The sequence below is a fragment of the Nycticebus coucang genome, chromosome 17 (assembly GCF_027406575.1).
Source record: "Nycticebus coucang isolate mNycCou1 chromosome 17, mNycCou1.pri, whole genome shotgun sequence".
Classification (NCBI taxonomy): domain Eukaryota; kingdom Metazoa; phylum Chordata; class Mammalia; order Primates; family Lorisidae; genus Nycticebus; species Nycticebus coucang.
In genome coordinates this window covers 25406589-25426816 of record NC_069796.1, presented here as the reverse complement: position 1 = coordinate 25426816, position 20228 = coordinate 25406589, and the positions used below count along the sequence as shown (strand labels likewise).

Sequence of the window (20228 nt, the reverse complement as noted above, 5' to 3'; positions counted from 1 at the left end):
TCATTCAGCAATACGGTGTTCTGAGCCTCTCAGCTTCTCTATTCTGAAATCCTAAAAGAGGAATTCTACTCAGCTTATGTTTTACAACCAGCCACCCAAGCCATAAGCTGGCTGACCAAATGTATAGAAGGAGCCACCTGTGATTCAGAAGCTCCTCCCTGGCCTAACCCACTGTGGGAGCCAGGACTGCCAAGTATGCAGATCAGTCACTGCCTCCTGGGCAGAGACTGGGAGCAGGGCAGGCAATGGTCAGTAACTGGCACACATCTGAGAAGTTTTAGTGTGGCATTCCAGCATATTCAAGAGAAGTCAGGAGGAACAGTTTGGAAATAAACAGTTCATTTATTTCCTGCTCCACAGGATGAAGAAAGGCAATGAAGCTAGACAGAACGAGGTATCAGGAGATATTTAGGAGGTTGACAGAGCTTCATGAGTGGGTGAGGAGGAGAGAGAAAGTGTGGAGTCTGGGGTGATTCCCAGTCTTCTTGCTTGAGCCATTGGGTAAATCCTGGTGCTTACTACTCTCTAGACAGGGAGTGTATGAGGCAAGGAGAGTTAGATTTTGGTTGTGCTTGGTGGATGGGAAGCATGAGACCCGGTGAATTTGCCCTGCTTGTGGAATATCCAGGTAAAGATTAAAGCTGGAAGTACAAAGCCAAGGTCTGGCCTTGAGATGCAGACTCGAGAGCACATTGAGTCTGGCTGGAGCTGTGACCACTTGGCGTATGAGGAGAAAAGCAGGCTATTACGAGACCCTGGAGAATACCAGTCTTGACCCATGGGAATAGAGGAAGTTGCTAGCGATGGAAAATCAGAGTGAGGTGATAGAACTAGGAATGGGAAAAGCTCATCCAATTTGTATTCTGTGATGCCTTCATGATTTGATAATCAGGCACTATTCCCTGTACCAGGGATAGAGCAACTAACAAGAAGAGTGAGGGTCCTACTCCCACAGGCTTGCTTTCCAGAGGGAGAGACAGATAGGAAGGATACAGTATCAATGGAAAATTGTCTGACAGTATCAAATACCAAAAGAGTTAGGCTGAGGCCTGAAGAGGAGACATCAGTTTTTGAAAATTAGAAAGTCACTGCTGCTATCAGCTGAAGAGCTTCCAAAGATATCCAGGTCCTAATTCCTTGAACCTGTGAATGTTACTTAGATTTAAAAGGGACTTTGTAGGTGGAATTAAGGATCTTGAGATGAAAAAATTATCCCGATTACCCAGCAGGGTCCTAATGTAACCACAAGAGTCCCCAGAAGAGGGAGAGGGAGATTCAGCTACAGAGGAGGAAGTAGATGGGACAATGGAAGCAGGAGGTTGGAGTGATGCAAGAAAGGGGTCAGAAGCCAAGGAAGGGGAGCAGCCACAGAAGCTAGGAAAGGCAAAAGAAAATGGATTGTCCCCCGAAAGCCCCCGTTGGAGCAACCCCTGCTGACAGCTTGGCTTTAGTCCAGTGAAACCGATTTCTGACTCCTACAGAACTATAAGAGAGAAAATTTGTGTTGTTTTGAGCCCCCAAGTTGTGATAATTTGTTAAAGCATCAATAGAAAATCAATCCAAATGTTGACCTTGGTGAGAACAATTTTGGTGGGGAGAGGAAAATAGAGGTAAACTGAAAAAAAAAATTACAGTAAGATGATGACTGAAAAGTTCAGAAAGATGGCAAAATATCCATTTTGTAGGAGGTTTCCTTACATATTTCGTTTGACTAAGAAAAAGCATCTTGTGGGGGAGCTGAAGACCTGATGTAATTGATTAGCTCAGCACTCAGAAATGGCAGGCAGTGTTGAGCCAGTACCAGAACAAGGCAACCATAACCTTTTCCCTATCCTATGGTGAATTATAGGCAGCGGAGTTCAGAGGCCTCAAGAGTGCCCCTGACACTGGAGAGTACACTGTAGCAAGCCATTATAGTCCACAGACACATACCAGACCCAGGACTCGTGTTCATCACAGAGGCAGGATACTTTGATACTGTGGCCCCAAATCCTGCACCTTGCACAGATGTTACATCTCTCCACTGACACAGAAATCCAGGCTGACCATGGAGGTGGAGCCAGCAGAGAAAAACCTCATTTGGTGAACCTTTAGTTCAGGCACTGAAGTTTCACTTTTTACATCCCCTCTCAACTTCAAAGGAGATGGCTACCAGAACTAAACTTCTGAATTCTAAAACCTAGAAGGGTATAAATCTTCAGGGAGAGGGGAAACTATTAAAATCACACAGAAGATGGAGAAGGGAGCACGCAGGAGCAGTGCCAGCCAATAGATTAGGATCAATAAGAAGAATCCAGCTGGAGGCCCATAGTAAGAATCAAGGGCACCCCTTCCTTATGCTGAAATGTTATGTTTGAACTATTCCTGATGGAAAACTTGCCACCCTTAGAAAAGTCAGGCCAAATGTTAATGGGAACTTTTCTTAAGTATTCGAGAACACCAACAAGTAGAGATGATACAAGTTGAAGGTCAGTGGAGCCCGTGGTGTCTCTGTGCTGCTCACAAGGCACCAGGACCTGACGCCACTCAGAAACCCTGACGGCCTTGCTGCAGGGATCCTGTGTCCTTGCAATGAGGTCAACTGTGCCCTGGCAACTAGGCAGACGGAGAGAACAAACTTTAGAAAACACTAATCCTGGCACTCTGGAAGGCTGAGGCAGGTGGATCGCTTGAGCTCAGGAGTTTGAGACCAGTCTGAGCAAAAGTGAGACCCCAGAAAATGGGTATTGATTTATAATCTGTCTAAGAAAGAAGTGTTAGAAATTGGAGAAGAACTGCCAGAGAAATTACGCTTTAGGATTTAATTCCACTTCACCTTATGTTTCCTTTGTGAAGTTATTCTCCAAGTTAAGTCCAGTCTCATTCTTTTAAGGTCAGGGATGATTAAGATATTCAGAGCCACAGATTGTGGGATTTATTCCCATTGTGATTGCTGACTTCTAGTATCAGCCTTTTGTTCTGCATGACACTTCTTGCAAACTAGCAAGATGCCTGAATTTGGCAAGGATCCTGCTCTGTGAAGCACTTTCAAGCTAAGATTTTTAGCCATGTCACATTTCTCTAGTAATAAAGGAAAGGTTGAAAGAGCAAAGGTTGCCACTGGGAGTTGTCACCTAACAGCATAAAACAGCCTAGCACCTGGCAGGTACAGGCCAACACACTCACGGTGGGCACAGCCTTCGAGTGAGAAAGACAATCTTTTAAATATCTTGGCGCCTGTAGTCCCAGCTACTCGGGAGGCTGAGGCAAGAGAATCACGTAAACCCAAGAGCTGGAGGTTGCTGTGAATCCTGTGACGTCATGGCACTCTACCGAGGGCGGTACAGTGAGACTCTGTCTCTACAAAAATAAATAAATAAATATCTTACCAAATACCTTTAATAGATAGAATTTAATTCTGATAGTTCCATTTGTACATGTGGGACTTCATGAAAAATGCAATATTATGTTTTGATACGTTTTATAACCTATACACAAAGGGAGTCCAAAGATACCTTCAAGAGAAATAAAGGACATGATTGTTATTCTAACTAAATTGTCCAGAGAAGGGAAGAAGAGGGGAATAGATGATTACAAGTACTTAGGAAAAAACATCGCTCTGCCACTCATGCAGAGCCTATAATTATGTGTAATTCCCTACTTAGACTTTTTAGTTATGTTGAACATTGAAAAAAACTAAATGAGGAGAAAAGAAAAGGGGGGAAATTTAAACATTCAACAGAAGACATTCATTTAAATGGAGACATTGCCTCACCCAGGGAGGGGGCAGTTAAAGAGTTGATAGTCCCCCTGGCTTGCTATTGTCCAATCATTTTTTTTTAAACCGTGGGTTTGGAATCTTTATAAATCTTCATTATTATTTTGAAGTCAAGAATAGTTCCTTCTGCTCACAAAACATGATCACTTCTCATTGATTTTTTTTTAATGCCCTGACTGGTTTTGTATATCTGGAAAAGATAAATCTTCTAAAGTTGGAAATAAATCTTCTTTGTCCTCCCTGCCAAATCCATAACGTGATCTTTTTCTGTCACCGATAGCACCACCAAATAAGTGCACGTGCCTGGCTTGGTTAGCAGAGGGCTGTGATTTTCAGCAGGAACAAGAATGTAGTTATAGACCAGACTAAGACATGTTCAGCGCACGTTGTTACCAATTCTTTTTGGTTCTGTTCCAGAGGTGTTCTCTTAAGTCCCAATTTAACATAGAAAGGCTCACTCAGGGCCAATGACCCCCTCCAAGGCAAGGGACCTACAGAGGGGAGAGAGGAGGTCTTCAAGTCTTGAGCTGCAGCAGGTGCCACAAAGACAAGAGACTAAACAAATGCAGGGCTTGGCCTCTCCAGGTTCTTAGGGTCTTCCTCCACCCCTCAAACTGGAGATGAGTAAACAGCGGAACAGGTGCTCAGAACCAACTGAAGAGGGAGAGGGAAATCTGAAGATGAGTAAACCACAGAAACACTCAGAAGCATCAGGAATGAAGTATGGCTTTCTACAACAGCACCAATATTTTTTGTTGGTATTCCCTTTCATCATTCATTTATAATTAAAATGTGAAATAAGAGAAAGGAAATAATACAGAGGGTGCAAAAAAAAAATGTATACACATTTTAAGCGATGTTATCTATGTATTACTTTTCAAAGTTGAATTGAAGTTACTGTTCTACTCAAGTGTACCTAGACATGGAACACATGTCTATTTTACCTGCAATGTGTGCGCTTTGGGGGAATGATCGATTTTACTTCTGAAAAGATCACTTAAAATATGCATACATTTTTTTGGCACCCCAGTACTTACCAAAAAATACTATACCTAAAATATAGCATTTTTTACTTTTCCCCAACTTTTATTTATAAAATATGTATGTTTTATTTTATTCTTTCAGCAATCCTATGACTTACATGTAAATAGGGCTTATATTATTATTATTGTAATGAGAACAATGAGCCCCACAAAAAGAGAAAATAACCTCCCTAAGGTCAAGTAGTAAGTCAAAGATAGCCCAAGGAATAATAAATACCCAGTTCTGCTCTTGTTTCATCCAGAACATTTCCCCTCCTGTCTTTAAGCATCCCTTTCCTCCTCCTCCCTTTAGTGGTTCTCCTTTGAACATGATCCCTCACCAACTGTGGATGGAGCTGAGTCCAAGTTCAGAGTTGTAGAGAACTATTGTCTAAAGATCCTCCAAGGGGCCCATTTCCATCCGTTACCTGCAAAGCCCCTGTGATGGAAGTCCCTTACAGGCAGTTGCTGGGATTCTTCCCACCCGAGACTGCTGTAATTAGCTCTGCTAATAACCGTGATCTGTGATTGAACATGGCTTGTCTTAGTCATTGTTCACTGACAGGCACAGATAAGTGCCGCATCTCGGTGAGTGGTGTTCTAAATGGTGTTCCCTGCTTGGCAAACTCCTGTAAGGCACTTGTCACGGACACTGTTCTCAAACTCTGCTAGCAGCAGGCAATGTCACTGCACAGCTCCTAAAGCCACAGAGGAGGCTTTCACAGATCCCCAGGAGTGTGCTGCCAGGCACAGGGAGACACTGTTTCTATTTTGACCTTGCCCAGGATTTGGCTGCCCTCCTACTAATGTAAAACAAGGGTGTGATGTGACCTTAAATGATTAAAACAAAGGGCATTCTTTGTCTTCTTGATCCCTGAGACTGCACAGTTTCACATACTTTTTTTTTTTAGAGACAAAGTCTCATTTTGTCACCATTGGTAGGTGCTGTGGTGTCATAGCTCACAGCAACCACAAACTCTTAGGTTCAAGTGATCCTCTTACCTCAGCCTCCCAAGTAGCTGAGACTACAGGCGCCTGCCACAACACCTGTCTAGTTTTGTTTTGGTTTTTTGGTTTTTTTTAGAGACAGGGTCTTGCTCTTGCTCAAACTGGTCTCAAACTCCTGAGATCAATCAATCCACCCACCTCAGCCTCCCAGAGTGCTAGGATTACAGTCATGAGCCATCCACCCGGCCCACATACTCCTTTTTAGAATACTTGTAAATGAAGTTATAACATGTGATACATGTTTTTCAGAGCCCGCACTCCTATCAGAAACAAAACCAAATGCTGCTTCTGAACACCTGCTGGTGAGGACTGAGCCGAGAGGCAGTGTGGGTGGTGGATAGGAGGTGTTGCCCTGGCAGTAAATCCAGGTTGCTCACACCAAAGAAAGTGTTTGTAGGGAAGATATCCAAGCAGGAGATAAATACTCAGCCACTTGGAACAAGCCGAAAATGACTGCTTCGTCTCCAACAAGAAGTCAGATTGGAAAGAGCTCACAGAATGGTAGAATAGTATTTTTCTCTTCAATCCACAATACAAACACATTACTTTGTTAAGAATTTGAAGAGTGTTTGTAATCAAAGCCTTGTTAACAAGGTGTTAGAGAGCTTTTATTTCAACAACAGTTTTTACATTCTGATTCAAAATAACTTATCAAAACAGGACCCAAGCCCTTAGGTGGTCTTAGCCTGCTGAACAAATGCTGTGCCTTCTCACTTACTCCCCATTGCCACCGAGTCTGATGATGATTGCATTTACCCGTTTTCTCAAATCTGTCTCCTTCGTCAGTCCTCACTGCTGCTGCTACAGGTGAAGGCTTCATCCTGCCTGGCCTATTTGGTGTAGCAGCTTTGCCTCCTAGCAGGTCTCCCTTGCTCACTGCTCTCCCACCATCTTCCATCCACCTCATCACCACCTCCAATTATCCTTCCAAATCCCAAGTCTGATCAGCCCATCACAAACTGATCATTGCCCTCCATTGCCTCCAAAACCAAAAACCAAACCACAGAACTTTGGGTGGCAGTACAAGTCCAGCATGTAGCTCCCATCTGCTGTACCTTCATGTATCCTAAACTCTACAACCCCATACAACTTGCCCTTGCACAAAAACACCATCACTTGGACTATGTCTCTGAGTGTATCAGACCTCCCTCTACCCACCCACCCCCCAAATCCACCCATACTTTGAGTGTACCATACCTCCCTCCACCCACCCAAAAAAATCCACCTATACTTTGAGTGTACCATACCTCCCTCCACCCACCCAAAAAAATCCACCTATACTTTGAGTGTACCATACCTCCCTCCACCCACCCAAAAAAATCCACCTATACTTTGAGTGTACCATACCTCCCTCCACCCACCCAAAAAAATCCACCTATACTTTGAGTGTACCATACCTCCCTCCACCCACCCAAAAAAATCCACCTATACTTTGAGTGTACCATACCTCCCTCCACCCACCCAAAAAAATCCACCTATACTTTGAGTGTACCATACCTCCCTCCACCCACCCCAAAAAATCCACCTATACTTTGAGTGTACCATACCTCCCTCCACCCACCCCAAAAAATCCACCTATACTTTGAGTGTACCATACCTCCCTCCACCCACCCAAAAAAATCCACCTATACTTTGAGTGTACCATACCTCCCTCCACCCACCCAAAAAAATCCACCTATACTTTGAGTGTACCATACCTCCCTCCACCCACCCAAAAAAATCCACCTATACTTTGAGTGTACCATACCTCCCTCCACCCACCCAAAAAAATCCACCTATACTTTGAGTGTACTATACCTCCCTCCACCCACCCAAAAAAATCCACCTATACTTTGAGTGTACCATACCTCCCTCCACCCACCCCAAAAAATCCACCCATACTTTGAGTGTACCATACCTCCCTCCACCCACCCAAAAAAATCCACCTATACTTTGAGTGTACCATACCTCCCTCCACCCACCCAAAAAAATCCACCTATACTTTGAGTGTACCATACCTCCCTCCACCCACCCAAAAAAATCCACCTATACTTTGAGTGTACTATACCTCCCTCCACCCACCCAAAAAAATCCACCTATACTTTGAGTGTACCATACCTCCCTCCACCCACCCCAAAAAATCCACCCATACTTTGAGTGTACCATACCTCCCTCCACCCACCCAAAAAAATCCACCTATACTTTGAGTGTACCATACCTCCCTCCACCCACCCCAAAAAATCCACCCATACTTTGAGTGTACCATACCTCCCTCCACCCACCCAAAAAAATCCACCTATACTTTGAGTGTACTATACCTCCCTCCACCCACCCCAAAAAATCCACCCATACTTTGAGTGTACCATACCTCCCTCCACCCACCCCAAAAAATCCACCCATACTTTGAGTGTACCATACCTCCCTCCACCCACCCAAAAAAATCCACCTATACTTTGAGTGTACCATACCTCCCTCCACCCACCCCCCAAAAATCCCCCTTTTGGACTCAGTTCCAATGCCATTTCCTCCAGGACATTTCCTGCCACTTTCTTCTAATCTAAATTAATTAATCACTATTTCCTCCAAGTTTGTATAGTTCTATCTATCTACCTATCTACCTACCTATTTTATGGAGATATATAATTTGCATATCATATAATTCATGCACTTAAAGTGTACAATTTAATAGTTCTTAGTATAGTCAACAGACTTATGCAACTGTTACCACAATCAATTTTAAAGTATTTTCATCTCTCCAAAAAGAAAGAAATGTTCTGTACCCACTAGCAGTCACTCCCCATTTTCCCCATTCTTCTCTATCCCCAACCCTAGAAAACTATTATCTGTTTTCTCTATAATAGATTTGCCTATTCAGGATGTTTCATATAAATGGAATCACATAACATGTGGCTTTTTGGTTACTGGCTTCTCTCACCTAGCAGAGTGTTTCAAGGTCTCAGTACTTCATTCCATTTCATTGTTGAATAATAATTCATTGAATGGTTCTATCACATCTTATTTATCCATTTACCAGTTGATGGACACCTGGGTTGTTTCTACTTTTTATCAATGATGAATGATACCTCATATAACACTTTATTCATACTTTTGGATTATCATTTAATATGGATGGCTTAGTATTATAAGGTTTTTTGTTTTTGTTTTTTTTTTGAGACAGAGCCTCAAGCTGTCGCCCTGGGTAGAGTGCCTTTGGCATCACAGCTCACAGCAACCTCCAATTCCTGGGCTCAAGTGATTCTCCTGCCTCCTCCTCCCAAGTAGCTGGGACTACAGGCGTCCGCCACAACACCCGGCTATTTTTTTGTTGCAGCCTTCATTGTTGTTTGGCAGGCCCAGGCTGGATTCGAACCACCAGCTCACTTGTATGTGGTGACGCCTTAGCCTCTTGAGCCACAGGCGTCAAGCCTATTATAAGGGTTTTGTTTGGTTGGTTGGTTCATTGATCAGTTGGTTGATTTTGCCTATGTTTGTTTATAAACTTCTCATGGGCAAAGATCAATATTTTCACTCTTAAATCTCCACATACTCTGTATACAATGAATGTGTAACAGATGAGTGGGCAGATATTATAGGTCCTTCCTATATTGATTTTAAAGAAACACAGGGTATCCAGAATGAAAACAGAGTAAACCCAGTAATAACTCAAAAGTGCACCAGTAGATTTGCCCAGTAAATTATAACTCTCAAAGACCAGTGGTTCTTAAATAAACCTAATCTCTGCATTATTTCTTGGAATTTTATACATGGTAACTACAGTTGGTTATTTCATGAGGCAGTTCCTTTGCTAATAATAGCCATGAACTTGGTGGACAGAAGCCTGAAAGATACAAGTCTTTTTCTCCTGAATGGACACCACAGTGTTGTTGCTGGTAGCTTGACTGAGGTTATTGTTCTGGCCTGGAGTAGTGGTTCTGAACACTGGTGGAGCATCAGAATCCCCTGTGGGAGCTTTTTCAAAGTACAAATCCAGATTATGATTCTGCAGGTTGAGTAGGAGCCCAGGTGCTCACGTGTTCTAAGAACCAGAGACATTTCTGACACACAGACGGGTTTGAGAATTACTATTTCAAAAGTCACCCTGAGATTTAAAAACACAAGAATTAATCTTACAGAGCATGTATGAAGAGTTTACTTCTGGAGAGTACTTTACTCATCCTGGGATCATGCCCATTAATACTACCTAACATTTATAAGGTACTTTTTATTTGGAAAGAGATTTGCAGTCATCTTTTATTAGCTAGACTTGCCTGCTGGGTGACCTTGTACAGATCACATAATGCCTTTGTGTCTCAAATTTCCTCATATGTAAACTGTAGGTGATAATTCTGACCCACCCTCAAGGGGTATTGTGGAGACTAATGAGGAACTGTAAAGTACTCAGCAAACATAAAAATGTTACATGCATGCTTAATTAGATAGGTATGAAGTCCTAGTCACAGGCTTTTAAAATGAAACAATTACCAAAACAAAACACTTCAGTAGGACTTCCTGCAACTTTCATCATCATTTGTAAGACCCTCTCCTCACTATACTATACTTTAAGAGGGAATTGTACTATAGAGCAATTCCCTTTTACCGGAAGGCCTGGTAGCAGGCACAGTCTGTGGTCACAAAGGAAGACAGGGCCAATGATGGTAGCAAATATGTAAACAGCCCTGAAATATAGTTTGCTACCTTCTCTTACATAATTATCACTTATAATATAATTATACACTGTTATGAAAATATTCTTAGAATATATTTGTGCATGTTCACACAAGTCTTGAAGCTGATACTGCTTACCCACTGTTGATGTCAAGCCTGAAGTTGTTTCCTATTTTACTGATGGGTCTTGCCTACCTACGTTTAGCCTCCCCTCTTCTCTCCCATGGGATTGAAAGAATCTGAGGTCAAAATGAGAGACCTATTTCAAGCTGGTGTGTGAGAATGAGGATCCAGCAGAATTTCTCACCTGGGAACCAGAGGCAAGTCTTGTAAGGATGTTGACCCCATTTAAGAACTCATTTGCACTATGTTTTCAGCTTCTTGGAAAAGGGAGGCAGAAAACAAACTTTTTCTTTTTTTCCATTTTGTAGTTTTAAAAGGATAATATGATTTAAAGGGCCATGTCCAATTTACAAATTCAAGTTCATTTATAATTGGTTACAACGATTTCTGACTCTAAAGGAGAAGTAGTCCCCAATAATCACCATAGCTGATGTGAGGGATGAACTCTAAGCAGGCAAAGCTTGCTGGGGCCACTTGACCTTGACCTTGTTTTTTCCTCTTTGGGCTCCAGAGGGAATTGATTGTAATCCCAGGGGCAATTGTCATCCTTGCTTAAGCTCAGGACCTGCTAACAATTACACTGTATTTAATAAGTAGTTTTTGAGAATTAATCTCTGTGGATAAATACTGTGGTATGTGTTGTGGAGGGTACCAAAAATTTCTTGAAATGCTTAATGTACCTATAATTCCATAGCCTTGGGTCCTTTGTCAGGACAGGACAAATGACCTCCTCACAGAGACTCAGGGTTTGGTTAGCTGACATGACAGTTTCCTGAGGGTTCCTAGATTGGCCTTCAGCAGCTAAGAAGTTGCAATGCCATTTAACTTTGCACATATTTTTTACCTGCAATACCCATTAGACTTTGATCAGAATTCAGAAGCTCCTGTGAAAAGAACTTCAGTGATTGGGGAAGTTATTTATTATGCATAGTTTTAAAAATAAGGTTAATTTCAACATGTTTCTACTTCAATAATCTTTAATGACCTCAGTATTTTTGCTGAGCATTCTAGGGGAGAAAACCACACAGCTTTATTTCAGTAGTTAAAAGAAATTAATTATAACACATGCCTACAATGGGATTTGCTTAAGGATCCTGAATACTTTCTTCCATAAATATGGAAAATACCCAGAAGTGTGCATTGTGGGGTTTTCCTCTATAAAGAAACACCAGTGGTTACAATGAGTTGTCTGATTTCCTCCGAGTTTCTCAAAGTGCTGTTTTCCCGATGAGGTGAGTGTCCCTCTGCCTTCCAGGTCTACAGGTGGAGCTATCATGAGTCCACTTCATTGCTTTCCAACAGAGGCCACCTGCCTCCCACCCCACTGCTCTCCTTGAAACCAAAGGAAAAGGACATAATGTTTTTAAAACAGGGCAGCAATCAGCTGCAATTTTCTGGACTAGTAACTTGTTTTCCGTATCTTTCAAGTGGGAGCCTTACAATTGTAGATGAAACTTAATGATCATTAAGTTACACGTTAACTTTGCTTTCTCTTTCAGCAAAACAAAACAGAAATAAGCCAATAAACAAATAATGGAGAAACACTCAACCTGTTCCTCATGAATCTCCATGACTTAGGTTATCACTAACTTTCTGGGCAAATACAAAGACCTGGAATATCGAAAGACAAAGAGAATGCTGCTAATTGAATTGGCAACTTGCCCTCTCTTGATGACTTTCCCTGTGTCTTCTTGCAGAAGGTCTACTTTTGTGGTTGAGTCTAGAGATAGTTTTTTCTCACTGCTTATGGACAGGAATTGTTCAAAAAACTCTTCCACAAAACCAAATCAATGAGAAGCACTTATTGAACAGATGTTAAAATTTTCAGTTTTAGTTTTTATGTCACCTAAGTATACACCCATCTCCTTAGAGTATCTCTTTCTTTCTTTCTTCCTTGGAAGATTTAAATAAGTAATCTGTTGCCTTTCTAAATATTTTTGCGTTAACAATAGTGGTTCTCTCGCTAGTATTTTAGTGCTGATGATTAAACAGTAAAAATGCTAATTAGTAGCTTATAGCTGGAGAGAAAAAGCTATTTCTTGATCTATCGAATGTATCAAAGCATCAAATGGAGATAGAGCTGTCACAGGGCACTAAGATAAATGGGTTAGGTCCAGGGTAAGGGGCAAGGACAATGGACTGAACTGACCAACTCCAGAGAGAGGTTCTGGCCTAGAGGAAAGACTAAGGAAGATCAGAATGTATTATAGATACTGGTCCCCGCACCCCCCAGACTAACGTTATTCAAACCATATATTTATGGTAATTATCGGGCACAGCTAATAAGGAAAAACACCCTTTTTTTTCTCTTTGTAACCTGGAGCTGACTTTAAACGTAGAATAACCTACATGTTAAAAAATTAATTTTATTTATGTTCTATGTACTTACTGTTTCTGGAATGACATGGAGCTAAGGCAAGGGGCATATTATCATTGGGTATCCCGAGTACTCTCTCCAGAATCTTCACGCCTTCTTCCCATCCATCTCCATGTGGAATTAGAAGTCCTCCTTTCAAATCCCCCATCTGTCAGTTATTAACCACGTGATGACAGGCAAGTGTCAACTGCTAAGTACCTCAATTTTTTCATCCACTACAGGAGGAAAAATAATATGTATTTCATTAGAATTATGTGAAACATGGAAAAGCAGATGTGTGGAAAAATACCACTTGGTATGGCACATATTAGAATGATGAGCGAGTAAGAGAAGTCGGAGATGAGTCCAGCCTCCATGGCCCAGAGGCTGACATCCATGTATTTCAGCTGAGTGTTCAGCATCCTGGAAAATCTGCCCTTTACCACTCCCCAGCCTTGTCCCCATAAGTGCCCTGCAATAGTCAGACGTTCTCCAGTACAGCCTGAATTTGCCTACCTTCATGTCTCCGTGTTATTCCTTCCAGGCCTACCCTCTCATTTGTCAAAATTCTACCCATCCTCAAGGGCCTTGAACGCTTCTCTCTCCAGAAAGTCTAGTGAACTCTTACCTTCTCCTCTAAATCCTCGTCCTTGGTCTTTAGAGCACACCTGGAATCCATGAACCACTTATGACCCCAGAAGACTGCAAGCTCCTGCAAAACGGAGGCCACAGAGACAGCACCATCTCCGGGCATCACCACCTTGGTGCCTTGCCAAGGGGAGGTGCTGAGTAGATGCATGATTGAATGAATGGATGATTTCTACCCTGCCCCTGCAGTACTCTTGGACAAAACACTTAGCCGGTTTCAGTCTCAGTTGCCTCAGCTGTGAATAGAGGATAACAGCATGGATGTACTCCCCAGGTGTGCTGTGAAGAAGAACCCATGACTAAAAAGCAATTCGAAAATGTATAATGAAATGCTATCTATAAATGTTACATAATCAAAATCATTTCCCTCTGTATTATGTTTTATTTGGCTTTATATCTTCAAATCCTTTGTGGGTTTCAGAATTTCACAGATGCAATACCATCCACATTAGCACCTAGATCCTCTTGGGTAATAAACAATTTTGTGTATTATAGCTCACAGTGACTTTTCTCTGGCATACTTACATATGAATCTGTCATAATTTGGGATATTCATAATAACTGATAATACAATTCATTTCAAAGGGATAGTCCATTTTTTTTTCACTCTTTGGCTGGCCAGTTATCGTTCTAATACTGCTGCCTCAAGGGAACTAACGCCCATTACGTCTAAAATCTAAAAGATGAGCCTAAATTTTCTAGGAGCTTACGATGAAACCTGGAAAGTGATTTGGGATTTTCAAGCAGCACATTGTTTTCTACAGGCCTCTTTGTCCCTGACTCTGTACCCCTCTCTTGATTTACTGTGGTATACAATAAATCTGTTGGACGACTAAGTTCATGAACTCGTCCTAGGAAAAGCACTACATATTTCCTTGCTGGTCTCTACGGCCGCCTTTGAGGCACTCCCCCTGGGAAGCTATGTACTGATGCCAGTGCCTAATCCACCCTTCCAGGAACAACAGCAGCTCTGATGGCCATTCTAGAAAGAGTTCCAAAATTGCTTCGAAGGGTGGGCGAGGAGCGACAATGCTACATAGGTCCCCAAGAAGAGGACTTCAAAGGTGACCATAGTGATATTCAGTGATTGCCAAGGTAGGTGGCACTTTTTCTAGAATGAGTTCCTGAACTTAATTGTCTGACCTCATATGTACTACCAAATACTCACTGCAGCCTGGCTTCCTAGGTCCAGGAAAGGCATGGATTAGATGGATTAGTCCTTGCCACGTGAAAGCAAGGTGATGCTAGTTTAATGTGTAATACATTCAAGAAAGGAGTTCCTTATCAAAAAATAAATTTTCTTGGAATATCTCCAGTTCCTATAAAAGGAGGCTTTTGACTTTTGGTGCATAGCAGGGTATTATTCCTAGATTAGTCCTTCAACTGAGAAACTCTGGGGAAGGAAAGATGGCAGAGACATCAATGAGTGGTCATGAGCATCAAGTGAGTAAAAGGACTCATACAGCACATGGTACAGAGTAAGCCCTCAAATATTAGGGGTTGTTATCAGTAGAGGACCTACTATGAGCCCAATTCTGCTAGGCTTTCATTTGATCTTTATAATAAGCTAATGAGAAAAACTTAATCACCTTCACCCCTACCCCGTTTGGTTCAAAGAAGCTAAACATCTTGTCCAAGGTCTCACAGTAAGGAGTAGAGAGAAAATTCAAGTGTCCACCTGTAGAGTTTCCAAAGTTCATACTCTTCATATACCAAGAACTGCCTCCTGTTTTAGTAGGGTATCTCTGGATGAGATTAGTATTTGAATCTAGTACTGGCTATAGCACCACCAATTTTCCTCTCCAGTGTGAGTGACCATTGTCCAACCCAGTGAGAATAGACCAAAAAGGCAGAGGAACAAGGAATTCACAGTTCACCACTTTTGCTTTCTCTCTGCCTGCTTGAGCTGGGACATCAGTCTTCTGCCCTTGAACTGGGATTTGCACCATCAGGTCCCCAGTTCTCAGGCCTTCAGACAAATACAAGAATTATCCCACCACCAAAGAGTCTCCAGTTTGTGGACAGCATATCACTGGATTTCTCAGAATTCCTAATCAAGTAAGCCAATTCCTCATAATGAATAACCTTTATACATATATATATGTTCTGTTGCTCTGGAGAACCCCGACTCATTCCGAATCTTTTTTTCCCCCTGAGCACACGATCCTCCCTTTTTAAGTGGCTGCCGTCAGGGTCATTAATTTTGTTATGAAGTTTTAAAACTAAGAGTAATTATTCTGTATTCCTGACCAATTTGTCTAGTTTTATATCAGGCCATCATTTTCCATGATCGTTACAGTCTTCCATCAGATTCATCCTCAGTGGTTATCAATTTTTAAGAAGTTCAGTGTAATTTTTCTTCTGGGGAATGTATGATGAAGTCCCTCCCCTATTTCTGTTATCACATTTTAACTTAGTTGGACGTGCAGCAAAAGTACACTCATGGGGGGTTCTGTCACTCACATGTAATGATAGCATTGTGTGTGTGTGTGTGTGTGGTGTCATACTGACTGCAGACACTGTGGCAGAAAAATCTGTTACAAAAATATATCCTTGCTTTGGTGTACAAACGAATATCATATTTTAGTTTGCTAAAAACACCTACATGATATTTTGTAGTCAAGATAACAATCAGTATTTCAAAGCACCTTTGTGTTATTCTCATCTCTGTGAAATTGATCAGAAGCATCCCTGTAGTTTCACAGATAGGAAAATAAGATGTGTAAGGCTAATGACTTGCCCAAGGTCTCATAGTGAATACTCTACAGAGCTGGTATTAAAATCTCCAGCTTCTGACTGTGTATCTTTGCTGAGATCTTAGCTCAGCCTCTTCAAATTATGAACAATTTTCAAAGTAAATATACATTGAGAGAAGTGGTAAGAAACAAAGATGGGGAAAAATACTACCCATTTAAGTAATATTTTCCTCCACTCAAGATGTGCTCTACACTTCTTTCTGTTTTGGTGAACTCATTCCCATTACAGCTTCCAAAATATTTGGTAATCAAAGAATAAGGATGCTGAGGGCCCTTTCCATTTATTTCTATTGATAGAATGAACGGGCAACAATCCAATGGGATTAAAATAAATTGAATTTGCACAAGTAAAGAGAAATTGTTCAGAACACACTATTTTCATGTTTCAACATCATTTTCTCCTTTTTGGCAGTCCGTACTACTTAAGTGGAGTGTATTTGTAGTACTTTGTAACCATTCTCACAGTGCCCCCTAAGGCAGCTAACCACAGTGGGCCAATTCTGCCACTGCGGTTTTACAGCCAAGGAAGTAAGGGTAACGGGTTCAATGACTGCCAGAAGCACTTACCACAAATTAGAATCCATGGCTCCTACCAGTCACAGCCTACTGAAATTTGGGTTCTAAAATTTTGTCCGAGTGTCAGGAGTAATAGCACCTGAGGACAAATCTGCTTACCATCCACAAAAGGACCATCCCTGCTTCCACAGTGCTACCTGAACCTTCTCATTCTCTATCCATTCCATGTGTTTCCTCATCTCTTGGAGTGAAAGAAATGTGCTTTCGTGAAACAGGTTGGAACTTGAAGAATGAATTCCATGTCCAGATTTTCATTGCTTCTTGTTTTACAGAAAGGGTAGAAGCATGGATTCTTGGACTAGCAACATATCTCATTTTCCCTTGTAGAATATGACAATGGCCTGAACTCAAGAAACCATTAGGGGAACTGGCAACCCAAGGAATATAAATGTTATGTCCAACTAATAAGATCTTGCTGAAAACCAATTATGACAAAAGATGGTGTGGAAATTTGAATGTGGTTTGAATATTCTGTCTTTTCCATATCACCTGTTCTACAAGGGAAAATGAAACCCGTTACTTGTCCAAGAACCCACGGATGATCATATCTCCATGAAACAAACAAAAACCTTAGAAACGAGGCCACGAAAGTCAGCTGTTCAATTCCAACTTGTTTCATCAAAGGAAATTCTTTTATTTCCTTTTTTAAATATCTAATATAAGTACTACTCTAAGTATAGTCGGTAGCCAGTGTTTGGCTCTTATTATCAAGGCAATTTTTAAAATAATCATTAGCACCTGTGAAAAGCCTTCACAGGGTGAAAATATGATAAGCATTGTAGGCACACTTTTCTTTAGTTATATCCTGAAGTGTGGCAGGAAAAATCCAGGGAAATATATTTCTGCCATGAGAATTTCCTGATAATTCCAATCAAAGATGATGTTTCATGGCAGCCTTTGATGGAGGGGTTTACAGAGGTCCATGAAAGCAAACAGAAGAACACTTATTTATTTATTATTTATTTATTTGTTTGAGACAGAGTCTCACTACGTGCCCTCGGCAGAGTGCCGTGGCGTCACAGCTCACAGCAACCTCAAACCCTTGCGCTTCAGCGATTCTCTTGCCTCACCTCCCCCGTAGCTGGTACTACAGGCACCTGCCACAATGCCTGGCTATTTTGTTGTTGTTGTTGCAGCTGTCGTTGTTGTTTTAGCTGGCCCAGGCCAGGTCCCAACCTGCCAGCCTCGGTGTATGTGGCCAGCGCCCTACCGACTGAGCTATGGGCGTTGCCAGAATACGATATTTAGAAGTGGAGTTCTGCTAGAACCAGGATAAGAGGGTAGATTCTTTTCTCTTCTTGTACTTCTGTCTTCCTGTCTGGTACCTCCAGCCCTGTCCCCACCCCACGCCTACCTCCATCTAGACGTGATAGAGACCTGGCGTATAGTCCATTCATGTAATCTACATCTCATTCTTTGTGGGTGAAAGCCATTCTCCTAGGCCACTCAGAAGCAAACTAAGTAACTTCCGGAATTGAATTGGAGGGTCTTCCTCACCTGTACCTGTCCTTTGATTCACTAGAAGAGTTAGATTATGTACAGTTTTTCAGGGCCTGCTAAGGACTGTCCAAGCCCTATTCTTCTTACCTTTCTGACAGTCTGCCTTTAGACTTTTATCCGTAGCTAAGGAGATAACTAAAACTCAATCCTGGCTGGAGTTAACCAAAGAGCAGCAGCCTTCACTGCTGGAGGGGCCATTTCACTCCTTTTTAGTCGCAGGCTCTTTGCCTTCTTTCTGTCCAGTAACCTTATCAGAACCTTCTCATGAGAGGTCAGCTACAATGCAGGACTTTATGGAGGCCAGTTGGCCACTGAAATAACATTGGCAGGTCCCTCTAATGTGAATAGTTGCCCAGATTGAGAGACTGAAGCCTTTAAGACCTGAATGAGACAATGGTTTGAAGTAGGCTTGGGCTGGAAAAAAGAGGGTGAGTATCAGAGCACCAGGTAGCTTGACCCTCTCCTGTCAGGCATTCCCTCATTCCTGCTAATATGGGTGGGGTGCCTACCTATGGCAGGTGCAATTCCAGGCACAAAGAGGCCCCATACCCACTTGGAGATAGGCCCTAGAATTAGCCCTATGGCTTCTTACATTCTAGGCCTCAGCCTGGAAATCAAGTACACCCAATCCTGTTTTTGATTCTGCATTGGCAGCTCCGTGTGTGTGTGTGTGTGTGTGTGTGTGGTGTGTGTGTGTGTGTGGTGTGTGTGTGTGCACACGCGCGTGTGTGTACACGCCACCATAAGGGCTTAAAAATCGGCTGAAGGGATCATCTGTTGACCTTAAAGGCAGGGTCCACGAGGCTATATTCCAGGGTTGTGCAGCCGCAAATGCCCCTGAATGCTCAGGCTCTCCATAACCGCCTGCTACCGGAACTCAGAGCTCACTCGGTCTTCATTCCAGTCAGGGACTTTAAAAAACGGAAAGGGGCAGAAGTGGTGGGACAGATGTGGCTCGCTCTGCGGCGTTCTGTCCTCGAAGATGGAAGATGATTCTGGCCCCTCCAGAGTCGTGGCGGACCCAGAAGACAGTAGCAGAAGACACAGCTGCGGATGCCACTCTGCAGAGTAGCGGGCCCAGAGGGAGGTCACCAAGGTTCCGCGCTGCGGAGGGCCCGAACCTCTTGTTGGCCCAGCTCTGTGTAAGTGCCTGCGACGCCCTGGGCCGGGAATAGGAGGCCGATTCGCCGGGTAAGGGTCCCCGCTGCCACTGGTGTGGAGGACAGGGGCGCGTACTGAACTTGGGGAGGTTGCGGAGCTGGAGATGAGTCGCGGAGGGAACCACCAGATCGAGATGGAACCTTTTCCAGGTAGTTCGAAGCTCTCAGTCCCGGGCCTGGTCTACCACCAGTGGCCGGGTGACCTGGCCTGGAACTCGCCCTTCTGGAGCCCTAAGCTTCCTCCTACCGCTGGCGTTGCTCTGGGAACCTTCAGGTTCCGCGCCTTCTGCGGGCGCCAGTTACCGGCGCTGTCCACCAGGTCTCGGCCTGCGCAGCGGTTGGCGCGCCGACGTGCGGCGGCTCTAGGAGCTCCCAGCCTCTCTCAGCCAGGGGCCTCCGGGGCGCCGCTTCCCTCCGGGGGCGCTCAGGTCCTATTGCAGGCGGCCCACAGAACCCGCCCGCCGCCACCCTACTTTGCCGCCGGCAACTGCCCAGCGGCCCGAGGGTCTCCTCCGCCAGCCCTCTTCCGCAGGCGATTGGACGGCGCCTAGCGGGCAAGGCTGGGAGCTAGGCACCGCCCACGTGCTCCCCGGGCCTCAGAGCCACCACGATTGGATGGGGGCGCCGCCAGTCATGGGTTGATAGACGCCCCGCCCCGCGGGGCTGGCCCGAGGCCGA

General features: G+C 43.3%; 1 protein-coding gene across 1 annotated transcript in view; it reads left to right on the top strand.

Annotated features, from left to right (window-relative positions):
- The window catches only part of C17H5orf63 (chromosome 17 C5orf63 homolog), a 38302-nt gene extending 24382 nt beyond the window's left edge, over positions 1-13920 (top strand). Inside the window, exon 5 of the mRNA XM_053566096.1 lies at positions 13572-13920. Coding sequence (XP_053422071.1) covers positions 13572-13703 — 132 coding nt within the window. The 3' untranslated portion in view covers positions 13704-13920. The remainder of the gene's footprint in view (positions 1-13571) is intronic.
- Positions 13921-20228: the final 6308 nt, after the last annotated feature.